This window comes from Phyllobates terribilis, unplaced genomic scaffold, assembly GCF_046119375.1.
Source record: "Phyllobates terribilis strain yellow unplaced genomic scaffold, ASM4611937v1 Scaffold_2__4_contigs__length_985480577, whole genome shotgun sequence".
Lineage (NCBI taxonomy): Eukaryota > Metazoa > Chordata > Amphibia > Anura > Dendrobatidae > Phyllobates > Phyllobates terribilis.
This window is the reverse complement of record NW_027362762.1, coordinates 835,997,033-836,010,867: the sequence shown is the minus strand read 5'-3', so window position 1 is coordinate 836,010,867 and position 13,835 is coordinate 835,997,033. Positions and strand designations below refer to the sequence as shown.

Sequence of the window (13,835 nt, the reverse complement as noted above, 5' to 3'; positions counted from 1 at the left end):
ACAGGCAATGATCATGTCATAGCTGGCTAATATATACATAAGAAAATCAGTGTATCTACTCATATCCAGGTTCTCATTCATATTGGCTTCCTCCAATATTAGCATCACAGTGTATATGTCTGAGGAAAAATGATGGTGGATGAGACGTTCCACATGCCAGAGTGACACGTGTGAATGAATATATGAGTATGAAGTATATTACGTGTTGCACAGGTATTAGATGTAGAATATATTTGTATGGGCTTATTAACAGAACATGAAATATTATACAAATTATTCCCGGCGTTGAGGGTTAATAGCAGCTTGTCTTCTGCCACACTTTGCTGTACTTTGTATCACCACTGCCTCTTTGTGCCCTTGTGCAACCCCCAACATCCTCCAGCGCTAATGGCTTATTGTTACCCTGCTGCACTCCTCCTGTATCGGCCTCAGCAGGTCTTGTGTTCTTCACAGTACGCTTTTGCGCCCACTCTTGTTTTCACTACCCCCTCACCACCCCACAGTTAGTGATTGTACTAACACAAGAAGTAATTGCATCTCTTCAATGCTACACTGCCTGTAGGGCCACACACAGAGGGAGGCATCCTAGTAAATGGTGTGTGATGGTTCAACGGAGCAAGTACCTAAGAAATCATGGCTAAAGTATATTATAGAACCATCTCCTCCCCCAAATCCTACCAACTCCAGCTGTTCTTTCTCCCAAAAAATGCATTGCCTGTCACAATATTGGCACATATAGAAAACCTCAATGTGTGAGTAATTTTGCTAAAAATGGCAGAAGATATGTACAAGAGACTGGACCTGTCCTAAGGCTTCCTCTTCTGTTTCAGGTGTGATCATTTTTGTTTTAACTCATTCCTATCCAGGGATTATTGACGCCTTTAGGGATAATAATGAATTCTAAAGGGGAATGTTTTCTTTTCTCATTGTGCAGTTTAACCAAATTTTCTACTTACTTTTTGTCATGGGACAATTTCTATGGTACAAAAATGAACAATTGTATCCTATTTTTGCACATTGGTAAAAGCAATGAAAGTAACCATTTAGAATCAAATTCTAAGGGTGGATCAGTGGTTAGCACTGCTGTTTTGTAAAACTGGGGTCCTGGGTTCAAATCCCACCAAGGACAACATCTGCAAGGAGTTTGTATGTTCTCCCCGTGTTTGTGTGGGTTTCCTCCAGGTTCTCTGGTTTCCTCCCACACTCCAAAGACATACTGATAGGGAATGTAGATTGTGAGCCCCAATGGGGACAGCGATGATAAAATCTGTAAAGTGCTTTGAAATTAATTGTGCTATGTAAGAAAGCATAATAAATAAATAATATAATGCACTCGCATCAATGGCTCCTTTTAAGCTCTAGCTCTCCTCCCTCACTGCATGCACATTGGTGTAAAGCAGCTGAGTGCAAAAATGTGTGTTATGTGGGAGAGCAGATAGGGACAAGGTTGCATATACAAACATAGAAGACGGATTATTTTTGGAGGTTTAGGAAACCTTATGCTGCATAATTTACCTAGAGACGCCATCTATTTTTTTCACAAGGCATGAAAATAGTGTGAATGGACCGGTAGGTGGGCAGACGTCTTGTGGTTTTTATGTAGTTTGTCTTTTTTGTAGGGAGAAAAGTGAATTTAGGAACACAACGTCCTTATTTGAAGCTATTTTTGCCATGATAATGACAAGGACATAATAATTTTTGTTTCGAGTCATATTAATTAGGTGAAAGTGTCACCATGATAAACCAATACAAGAGATGGCAGTGTAAGCCAAGGAGCCTTAGGAGCCATCCATCAAAGCCAAGCCATGGCCAATATATATATATATATATATATATATATATATATATATATATATACTGTTTGGACAATATTCAGAAAATGACAAATTTGTAATTCTATTCTATACATTACACTGCTGACACATGGCTCAATATATTCTTACCCCCACTCTACAAAATAATTTTATACTGAAGAACTGTCAACAGTGTATACAACATTTTTCCTTTCTTTTGCAATTATATGGACATAGGTCCCCGAATATAATACGATAAGATTCCAATAAATATGGGAGACCAAGTCTAGGTCGGACTTGTCACAGGAGCTTTGGATAAGAGAAATGTTTCGCAGCGGTGCTGTATTCTGTAGGTGTCGTGTGACATTTCAAAGTCAACGGCGCAGAGACCGACATCAAAATTGACAGCTTTAAATCACATAACTGACCCCAATGTAACAAGGCCTCATCTAGTTCTCAAGGTGAGCCCGCTATAATACAGTAATACCAGTACTGGACTTAAAGGGTTATTCCCAACATTGCAAGTTATCATCCATCCCCCCATCTACTGCTGAAGTAGCAAAACCCATACACAACTATGAGGACAAGAACAATGATCAGTATGCAGCGTTACCTCCTCTCTCTATTCTGTTTCCTTGATTTGTGTAGCAATCCAATTAAAACCACAGCGGCTCGAATTCCAGCTTTTTTCGAATGCATCCTTTCCGTCGGCTGTTGTGACATATTTATTAGATCCAAAGGCCACCGTCTCCAGGACCAAAGTATCAAAACTTAAAGATTTAAGGCTGTAAGGTGGCAGATTCCTGTAGGCTCTTTTTTTTCCTTTCTAACGTCTACTGCCAAGACAAGTGACTTTTCCACCAGTGACCTTAAGGTCACTTGTCACCGCGATCCAAGGTGCCCCTCCAGTTCGGCATCTGCCTTGGTTTTTTTGGCATTCAGTTAGGTTGACAATTACGGAAAAGGCAGTCACTTTCCAAAGTGCGGCAGCTTCATCCTAGCTGGAAAATGTCCATCAGAAGACCAAGCATGAATGTCTGTTCCCCAAGGATTCTTCTTCTCACAAATATTCCAACACAAGTTTCAGCTCACACATAGAGGAGTGTGTGATTCTCCTTCCCAGATCCATAATTTGCTAGGAGACAGACACACACAACCAGAGCTGAACAGGGATGTCATGAAATCAAAGCCCAGGAGAGAGGGGAAGGAAAACAAACACAACACAACACAATGGCTCGGAGTTGGCTCTGCACCTGCCGGTTAAAATATTAACTTTCACTAGAAAGATGATGCTGAGTGAGTGTGAAGTAGGCGGTGGATTGAGGAGCATCTTTGCCCGCACAGGCTAGGGAGCCCAGGATCTGCAAGGTGGGTGTTTCCAGACGGATTATTTCCTCCTCTTTCCTCATTCTTTCTTTACTCGCTGCAGAATGCTGGTGATGAATTTTGTGACAGCCAAGGAAGGGTCAGAAGTCTGGGAAGAGTTCTTCAGAACTGGATTTTGTGTCTGCACTGATAGAAGAAGCGGAGACAGCACAGATCCATTGGAGGCGGAGCGGATTATCATATTTAACCCTATTTTATGTATACTGTGTGCTCAGAGATGCAGCAGAGCTGAGTTTGTCATCTCATACAACTCACTGTGACAAGACGACGTCTTACGTGTACCGGCTTTCAATGGGTCTGCAGGTGTCTGCGTGATCTTAATTCCGAACATAATCATCATGGCGCGAAAACAAAATAGCTGGCAAATTCAGATCTGCTGTATCCGCTTCCAGAATATTACTGTTAACATGTCGGCATTCTTGATTATTTTTTTAATATAAAATATTTTCATGGAGATGATCGGACATAATTCACAATGTGCAACCAATACAGAGCTTTCAACGTGTAATCATACAGGGGGGTATATTGTTCACACGTTGCGTATTTGCTGCGGAATTTCTTTTGCAGAAGTTTCTAGAAAAAATAAAAATTGCATCGTATAGATAGTTAACATTCCATCAAATTATCATTAAATTAGTCAAAGCTACATTGCCACGAGTTTTTTAAAAAAATTTAAGTAACCTATTTTACTTCATAGGTGCAGAAAATCTGTAACATCAAAAACTCACCAAAAGCTCATCATGTGAATATAGCCTAAAGGAGTAATTCAGCACAGCTCACTCGCACATCTAAGGTGAAGGTGCCGATGACCCCACAACCTGCTGAGCCGTGTGCATGATTACAGGCATCAAGCACATGTCCTATGTTAATAAACAGGATACAATACCTGCCGACTGTGCACTCTTCTCAGCAAATGTGTGGGGTCGTAACACCATTAGCACCGCTTACCTCCGAAAAAAAATTAAGTGCTTCCAGATAATCCCTTTGCAGTGCCCATACAACTTAGGTGTCAGCAGTGACTCACCCCGACCCCGCTATACACATACGTGCTCAATTTAGATAAGAGTGCATTTATTTCCAATAGGTGATGATTTATCTCCCCTGACAACAAAAGATCAGCCTTTCAAATCCATTGTGCCCAATCCATTTGACCCCTGGCATTGTCTATTGGGGGAGAGCTGGGACAGGGGACTCCATTCACATAAGAAACCGCCTGGCTCAGAGGAATGCGTTTCAAGGTGCTGCAAATAGTCAATCTCTGCATGTGTCACAGCTGTCTAACAGCTATGACACTTGCAGCTGCGGCGACAGTAAAAGAATTGCCGAGCACGCCAAAATACTCGGCGAGCACGCTCGGTTTAATGAAACCTACTCACTCAACACTAATGATAGGTAATGACAATTGTAGCAGCATCTTATTAGTGTTTTTTATCATTGATAGATGAACAGAATCTGTGTCTTTATCAAATATTTTGATAAACAACGATAGAGTATTATATCACCCCATATATTAATATAACTACAGACTTAAAGCGAATCTAGCACCAGGCTTTTCTTTCCCATATGAGAGCAGCATAATATAGGGGTAAAGACTCTGGTTCCAGTGATGTATCACTTACCGGGCTGCTTGCTCCAGTTTGATCAAATCCCTGTTTTCTCTGCTGCAGTGCTATGAATGCTGAACTCTATGTAACCCCGCCCACACCCCTGATTGGCAGCTTTCTGTGTATACTGTGCATAGACAGAAAGCTGCTAATCAGCGGTGAGGGTGGGGTTACACAGAGCTCATAGATCTGGAGGACTACATAGCAGCAGGTTTACTGATCCTCCAGTGATAATCTCCTGCTGAGAAAATAGTGATTTTAAGAAAATACAATAAGCAGCCCCATAAGTGACACATCGCTGAAATCAGGATCTCTGCCCCTACATCATGCTGCTCTCAGATTAGGTGGAAAAAAACTTGATGACAGTTTTCCTTTAAGAGGTTTTGCTATATGGGGTGCAGAGATACAACTTACATTCGGGTCCTGATACCTGATTGAGCTCTAAGGTTCCTCTTCAACAAAAGGAAACAGCACTATTATAAATGGTGCATGGTAGGAAGAGTTTCAACCTACCGATGGCAGAGCAGCTGTCATTTTTCAAGAACAAAACACAAAATGAAAGACAGTTTCATAAATCTCACCCCCGGTCAATTCCTTGCGGCGAATCTCAGGGTTGGTTAATTTTGTGTATTAACCTCTTTTATTGGGGATAATTCATGTGGTTCCCTAATTATGAGGGACATATGACATGATACTGATTGTTCTTATGAAATGCAGAACTGAAACCAGTAGGAGATGTCTTGTAGATTGATTTCATATGGCCATTGGTGTGGAATATGCTCCAAAACCTCAAAGTAAGCTTGTTAAAAATTGCCAGCTTTTACGTCTACTTTTTTCTTGCTGCTCCACTGGATATTTTTTTTTAAATCCGCCATACAGCTTCAGAAATATTGGCCTTTTTAAGGTATTGATAAGGGGACGTTGCTCACAGATTTTCTGGGGGCCTTGGTAAAGACCATAACGATTAACACTAAAAGAAAAGGCCCAGATCCAATGAACCGTATGGCAGTTTTAAAAAAATAAAAAATAAAATAAATTGAACACTCAGGAGAGCAGTGAGAACTGGCCACTTTTGACCTGGTGACAGATCCTCTTTAAAGCACCACTCCAGCTGTTTTTTTTTTCAGCACTGGAGTGGCGCTTTAAATGTAAGCCCCCTCCCCCCGGTGATATGCTCACCCTCCGGCATCTTTGACTTTCTACAGCACCGCTCCGGTCCGGCGGCACCATCTTATGAGCGCAGCTTCTGAGACTGTCCGGAAGTCAGAAACGATATCACAAGCTCTCAATACAAGTCTATGAGAGCCAGAACGAGGCCAGAACAAGGTCCATTTATCTCATTGCGCTCTATGTCTCCGTCTTTTGGGGAATCCAGATTGAGCTCCCAACAATAAAATGCAATATGAACATCCTCGAAGTGGCACAAAACATTTTTTATGTGACGGAGGTGGCCTGTAAGCAGATTAGGCACTGAACTCTGCACGATGTCTACCGAGCGAGCATACGATAACCTATAGGTGCTCATACTGATTTCCTTGGAGGATATACATACTTGTGCTTGGTCCTTGTTTATTGCTTCTGCCGCATTTCATTGTATTAACAGTCAGTAATAAAGGCTTTCATATGAAGGTTTACCAGCGCTCCCGCATACATTGTCCTCAACAAATAGACACAATTAATGGCAGCAAAGTATTGATAGCTTCTCGTCATGAAAGAGTTGCTATGGAGTCACAGATGGTAAGTGCCGCTGAGAGTTTTATACAGCAAACAAATAGGAAAATCATTGCTGGATTGTCCACATTTGCTATTATACCTGTGATTTGTCTTTCTTAAGGAGTACGGAAGATCCCATCGTTCCCACTTAGGCTGGAGAGCCAAGACATGGAAGTGGGCTCAGGACATGATGATTAAGACGTAAACACAACACTATTCCCGGGTCTGGTGACAGCACATGTGATCTGTCAGCGATTGGTTATATCACACTGCGTGGCGGTTTACATATCTGCTCTTGATACTATGATCAAAATGTATTAAGCCCACTGACATATCTCGGAAAACTTTCTAGTGGGTCCATAATGTGTCAGGAGTAGTGTTGCACAAACGTGCTCAGATACGGTGTTATCCGGGCACGCTCGAGTACTAACAGAGTATCTTCGGCGTGATCGAAAAATATGTCGCCGTAACTGCATATTTCTTAGCCAGAAAACATGCAGGGATTGCTTGTTTGTTAGGCAATCTCTGCATGTGGTGCTATTTATTTACGATTAGTTAAAAAATGTAGGGAATTGGATCACGCCAGATCACAGGGTAATACCCTTTTAAAAGATACAGTAGATCCAGGTAATGTGCTCACCTGAGATTGTGTAGGCAGAACTCCTGTAAAAGCTCAATACCGGGGACCGCTGCCCCGCGGCTGGTAGGGTGAGCTCCACAAAGAAGAAACAATTACACATTTTAGGCTGTGCTACCAAAATGAAAATCCCTGATCCAGAGATATAATAAGAGTTTTTTATTTTATGGCACATTTCAACAACAGACTGACGTCTTTAACAAGTATAAAAGCCAACTGTACAATGCACAGAAAGACAAGAGGGATTTAAAAAAATGTAACCCCTTCCTGTCTTTCTGTGCACTGTACAGTTGGCTTTAACACTTGATAAAGATTCCAGATGGGCATCGAAACACGTAGTGGAATAAAAAGCGCTTACTAAATCTCTGGATCAAGGATTTTCATTATGGTAGAGCCGCCTAACACTGTTATTTACAGTATTTACTTTAGACATCCATTGTCATGCATGTACTAGATACTGATGGGCAAATAGCCAAATGTCTGACATACCGATACTCATTCATAAAACCTGCTGAAAGATGTGGATGAAAGTACTGTTCTTATCAATGTTTATAGCAACCACATCACAACTTTCTGTTCTGACCTAATGTCGCTTCAGAGAGGAAGATGAATAGAACTCTAGTGCCACCTATAGGAAGCACACACACTTTGCATTGACAAGGGGCAGTACCCCGAAAAACACAGTGTCTGCAAATTGAGATTTTGGTCTTGGCTATTATCCTAAGTCATGTGACAAGGAGAGTTAGAGAGTCAAAATTGACAATTTTCATTTTTCACAGAGGAGCATTGCAGCTTAAAAGTCTCCTCACCTTGGCATGTCAGGCTTGACATTTCACTCTCTGCAAGGAGAAACATTAATCCTTGGATCCCGGTCAGATGCCTTTCAACCAGCCAAACCAGATCTCACACTTTGCACTGATGAGGGGCAGCACTCCAAAACACAGTGTCTGCAAACTGAGATTTTGGTTTTGTCTATTATCCTAAGTCATGTGACAAGGCTTGTTAGAGAGTCGAAATTTACAATTTGCATATTTCCCAGAGGAGCATTGCGGCTTTAAAGTCTCCTCACCTCGGCAAGTCAGGCTTGACATGTCACTCTCCGCAAGGAGGAAAGTTAACCCGCGGATCCTGTTCTGACCTAAGAAACTCAATTATAAATGACATAAGATCATGGACCGAGCCAACTAGTATTGTGTGGCACCGGAGTTCCCCTTTTTAGCGTTGCAAGTCCAAAAAGGGTACTTAAACAGTGCAGTATTTATTACTGCCAAGAACCACCTTTATTAGCCTAAATCGAGAGCTGATCTGTAGGATCTGATGGACTCAAGGATTTGAATGGCTGGCATTTAATACCCATTACCTAAGGTGTTTGCCATACAGTAGGTATTGGAAGAAGGGTTCATTTCGAAAGGGGTTGTCTCTAATGACACAACCTCTGTAAATGCAGTTCAACATATGCATATGAGAATTCAGTAATCAGTATGATATTGACAATTAATGCAGTTTCTAATATCTGCACCAGACACATGTCCATGTCCAAACAGATAAATCCACTTGTTCAGAATAAACATAGATAATTTTGCAGAACTAATGGAAATGCTATTTTCTTGAACTGAAAACTAATTCTGTGTAAGCTATGTGAATCTGTGCAGGAATGTGATCTATTTTAGATTGTGTAAACTTCTCTCACTGGGCCTGACCCTACTTTTCATATGTAGTGCTGTCTGAATGCTCAGCCCATAATAATAATGTTTATTTTTATAGCGCCAACATATTCCGCAGCACTTTACAATTTTAAAGTACATACGGGTCACTCTAGAAGGCTGTCATTTCATTCTACGGCCATTAATGTGAAGAACTACAATGATCTCTTGAAAGCGCTGAAGCTTTAAGACAGGTTTATATCAATGTGCATAAGAGAGATATCATGGAAAAGAGAAGAATTAACTGGGTAGAAAGGCAAAATGAGCAATTGTAAGTACACAGTGCCGTATAATATGATATTATATATTAAGAGGATAGAAACTTTGATGGAAATGCTTCTTTAAGTGAGATAATAATGCCATGTTATCAAGATGGCACCATGTGGTATAGTTAAGCTTGGCTACATATATAATAAAGACCCCTATAAGCCCATTGTGCTCTTCTATTCCAATTCACTTGTCTAATACATGTATAATTTTCTGGAATTAGGAAAGACAACTTGGTCGATATAGGAATCATCACCATCTTAGGTGTCATAAATTCTTCATGGTATTTCAAGATTTCCATTTCTGTATTTGTTTTCCCCAACTGATTTGCAGGAGACCAAATCCAAACACACCCAGATTGACTTATGCATTAGTCACTCTTTAAAAGAAAACATGAAAGGTTACACTAGATTTTAAATTGGTTCTTCCAAGCTGTGGACAACTGTGTAAAGAGAGCTGTTGGCAATGAATGAGTTACTCTGGCAACACCATTGGCATACCACCTCTTTGTGACCTTAGATTAAGTGGTCTGCAAGGCATTTGCTGCTACAATTAATGCCTTGTAAATTAAATAAGAGTACAGCCAGCTGAGTGAGCGACACAGCTCGGAAAAAAGGTCCCCTCTTGCCAAATGTTCAGCTACGTTCTGCTCAGAATGCTGCAGCTGTTACTATTCCATTGCAGAATAATGCTTCTTTTCCATTACCAGCTTGAATTTATGGTCTTATTAACCCAATAAATGCCCAATAAGAGATCCATCTGCATACTGTCTTTCCGTATGGTGATGCTACACTATAGTGTTTAGGTACAATATAGGCCATAAAACAAATTGCCTGAGGTTGCACGGACTTGGCATTGTGACCAAGATTCCTAATTCTGAAGCAGGAGGGCAGCAGTTTACTCATCTCCATGTCAAGTAAGACATCAGCCAGATCCAGTAGTTAAGAAAAGCTTGGAATGCTCTTCTCTTCTGCAATGCAGTCACACACTTCACCCAGCAACTTTGCCTCTGGATATTTGAAAGTCTTCAGTTTGAAGAACAACAAATCCAAAATCGAAAAGCAAATATTGTAATAGCTCATCTTGTCCCATACCCATAAGTCAAATAATAACCCGCTTATCCTGTGTCGGAATCAATTTATCAGACTCTGTGATTTTGTACTTGTCATATACTGAAAAAGCCAAAATGTCTTTTTATTGCATTTCAGGATTTTTTAAATAGGTTTAATTGTGTGTGAACTGCTGCATGCAAAAAAACACAATTCCACAATTTGGAGATATTTCAGTGCAGAAAAACTGGAAACAATGTTGCTGAATTTATGTAAAAGCGTCAAAATATTAGAGTTGGGTAAAGAAATTTGCGCTCCCCTGGTCCAGCATCCGGTTCAGTGATTCTTGGCAGTCACTTCTGTGCCCGGCATCCTCAGCTGGGCATCCTGGGAACCTCTTTTGCTTACTAGGCTCTACTAAGACATGATCTAGTAAATGCTACAGTAAGGCTAAGCATGCTGGGAGCAGGAGAGAATACTGCCCTTATCCGACTAGGCACAGAACCATGGCAGCGCATATCTTTTTTTTCAACTCTATAAAAATATACAGTAGTTATTGAAAAACACCAGAATTCGCACAGAAAAGGACATAAATTCAAAAAACATCACAGAAAAGAAACAGGCCTTACCAACACCAGGTCAGATTACTAAAGCAAACACCAGACTTATCAAACATTTTTCCTTATGCCTCCTAGTGGCTGGCATACATAATCACTAGAGAAGAGTGGATGTTTTGAAATTCGAATTTACCGACTTCACTGACTTTTCCCCAAAAATTTGATTCTCAGAAGATAAATTTTCTCGAATCTCAATACTGGAGAACTTGTAATTGCTCGGAAAATACATATCAGGAGAGGAAGGAGAAGGTCACTGACCATAAGTGTTTAAGCTGTATAGGAGAGAGACGACACTGCTGACCATAAGACCTTATACTTTACAAGAAAGATAGACAGAGGAGACCCAAACAAACATACACTCCACAGGAGAGAGCGAGTATTTTGCTTACCGTACGAGCTTACACTGTACAGGAGACACAGAGAGAGGGAGGATCCCGCTGACCATAAGAGATTACACTCTACAGGAGAGACAGGACCAAATCAAGAATCAAATCTTCAAATTCGTGTGAAACTGCAAATTTTAGGAAATTTAACTCGATCTTCCACGGATCGAGCCACTCATCTCTAATAATCACCAATAAGGTGCTGTATGAAAAGACTTCTCAAGAGGTTTAAGTCCTTAGCAATAGCATACACTTTAAATGACATGGAGCAATAGAAAATCACACTTTTAAACTATAGTATATTTTGGGTTTCATACACTGTATGATTGTCATTCTAATGCTGTGTCTCATCCATTCCACCATTTTGGCCTGTAATACAGCATTCGCGTGACCATAGCTATGTGATTTGCATACTTGTCATTCCCTTCTCTCAAGAGAACATTGAGAGAAGCAGATAAGAATACTGGTGGTCACGTGACTATTTACCGGGAATACCGTGAAATCGTTAGTGTGCATGTTGTACATTGTCACGATTCTGGAGTCTACAGATGTATAGCGTGACTGCAAACATTTCATTTCAACCCCTTTAAGTCCCAACCTAGTAATGCTTGGAATGCAACTAAGGCCACGTTCACACATTCAGTATTTAGTCAATATTTTCATCAGTATTTGTAAGCCAAAACCAGGAGAGGAACAATCAGAGGAAAAGTATAATAGAAACACGTCACCACTACTGATGAGCGAGCATGCTCGTTACTCGAGATTTACGAGCATGCTCTGGTGTTTCCGAGTATCTTCAGCATGCTCGGGTGTTATGTTTTAATTGCGCTGTGTGCATGATTTGCGACTGTTTGACAGCTTTAATACATGTGAGGAATGCCTATTTCTTAGGCATTCCTCACATATATTAAAGTTGTCAAACAGTCGCAAATCATGCACACAGCGCAATTAAAACATAACACCCGAGCACGCTGAAGATACTTGGCGAGCACCCGAGCATGCTCGCCGAAAGGGTTAACGGAACATACTGGCTCATCACTAGTCACCACTTCTGCATTTATCACCTACTTCTGGTGATGTAAAATACTAACCATATACTGAACGTGTGCACGTGGCCTAGAACAACCATTTTTGGGTGTAGTTTTGTGAAAACATGACCTTTTTGTGGTCCTATTTTTACTTAGCTTTCCCATAAAAGCTTAATTTGGTATGTGACATGTAATGCACAACTGCAGCATTTTTTTTTGAGCGCTGGAGTGACATATATAAGTCCCTGTAATGGCTGTAGGAGGCTGGACGGCACAATTTGTAAGCCAAAACCAGGAGTGAAACAATCAGAGGAAAAGTATGATAGAAACACGTCACCACTTCTGTATTTATCACCCACTCCTGGATTTGACTTACAAATACTGAGGAAAAAACTCACCAAATACTCAACGTGTGCACTTGGCTTTACTACTCAACTCTTCTCAGTGTGTCTTCTTTAGGACCGCGCCCAGTTGGCTATAATGGCTAGATTTATAAATGCAGTAAGAAAGAGGGGACCATATATCAGAAATGCAGAGGCACAGGAACAAAAAAAATAACCAGATTCAGGAGAACAGCGGCATTTACATCAGAAAGAGAAATTACATATTCATTCATCTGTCTTTTATCTCAGGATAGCTGAAGGAAAGGACACATCTGAGAGCATTGAATAATAAATCTCCATTACCCTGCTTCCTGAACTAATGTATTGCTCTGCCATTAGAATGCCTCAATATATGACCCCTATAGGTAACATTGCCTATGGTGCCATGTTTTTATGTTTTTGACATACAGTAATAAGTTCATAAGCCAAGAGTGTAACTATAGTAGGTGCAGGGGTTTCACCCACATCCAGGCCCTGGAGCCTTGGGAATTCAAAAGGCCCACATGAGAAGACCAAAACTAGGAAAGGCCAGTGATATTTGGGGGCGCTGATGGAGATTTTGCATTGGGGCCCACAAGCTTCAAGTTACGCCTCTGTTGGTAGCCAAAACTAAGAGTGATTGCTGGTATGTAATGTGTCACCAGAAAAGAACACTATTATCCTACAGTTATGGGGTTAATCTGCAGGTTAATAGCATTACTAACCTGTCTGGCGCTCTTACTTAGCCGAACGCTGCGAGGAGAAAGTAAACTTTATTTTTTCAGGAACGGGGTCGGCGTGGTGCTGGCACGAGTTCAGTCGCCATTCGGAGTATACAGAGTAGCGGCTGTAACTGCGCTCCCAACACTGACTGACATTCGCTCTGCATTAGGGCCGGCTGTCAGTCAGTGCTGGGGGCGCAGTTACAGCTGCCCTCTGTATACTCTGAGCGGTGACTGAACCCGTGCCGCCGTTCATTTTCTCCCGTTCGGCTAAGTGCAGGTGCTGGGCAGGTTCAGAACGCTTTTGGCAGATAAACCCCATATCTGCAGGTCAATAGCGTTTTTTCTCGTGACAGGTTTCCTTTGAGGCTTAAGACCATCAGAGCATTACTGTCCAGTTAGGTCCCCCCCTTTTTGCTTCTACTCAAAAGGGCCCCAGGGTATAATAATGCATTGTGCGTGGGCGTACCGCCATTGGCAGCCCACATCTCTGCGCCTGGGAGCTTTCCTGGAGCTCCATGGCGAACAAAAAAGAACGGTCACTCAGCTCCAAGGGCGCTACCTCCACCTT

The 13,835-nt window shown here is 41.3% G+C and overlaps 1 protein-coding gene across 8 annotated transcripts in view; it reads right to left on the bottom strand.

Annotated features, from left to right (window-relative positions):
• Positions 1–13,835, bottom strand: part of RAP1GAP2 (RAP1 GTPase activating protein 2) — a 1,112,678-nt gene that overhangs the window by 519,516 nt on the left and 579,327 nt on the right. Inside the window, exon 1 of one of the 8 annotated variants that reach the window (XM_073667803.1) lies at positions 2,407–3,316. The exons of 6 other annotated variants lie outside the window; for them this stretch is intronic. In XM_073667803.1, coding sequence (XP_073523904.1) covers positions 2,407–2,516 — 110 coding nt within the window. In that variant the 5' untranslated portion in view covers positions 2,517–3,316. Of the gene's footprint in view, positions 1–2,406; positions 3,317–13,835 lie in introns of those variants that run through there. One more of the 8 variants, XM_073667805.1, reaches the window with a different exon arrangement.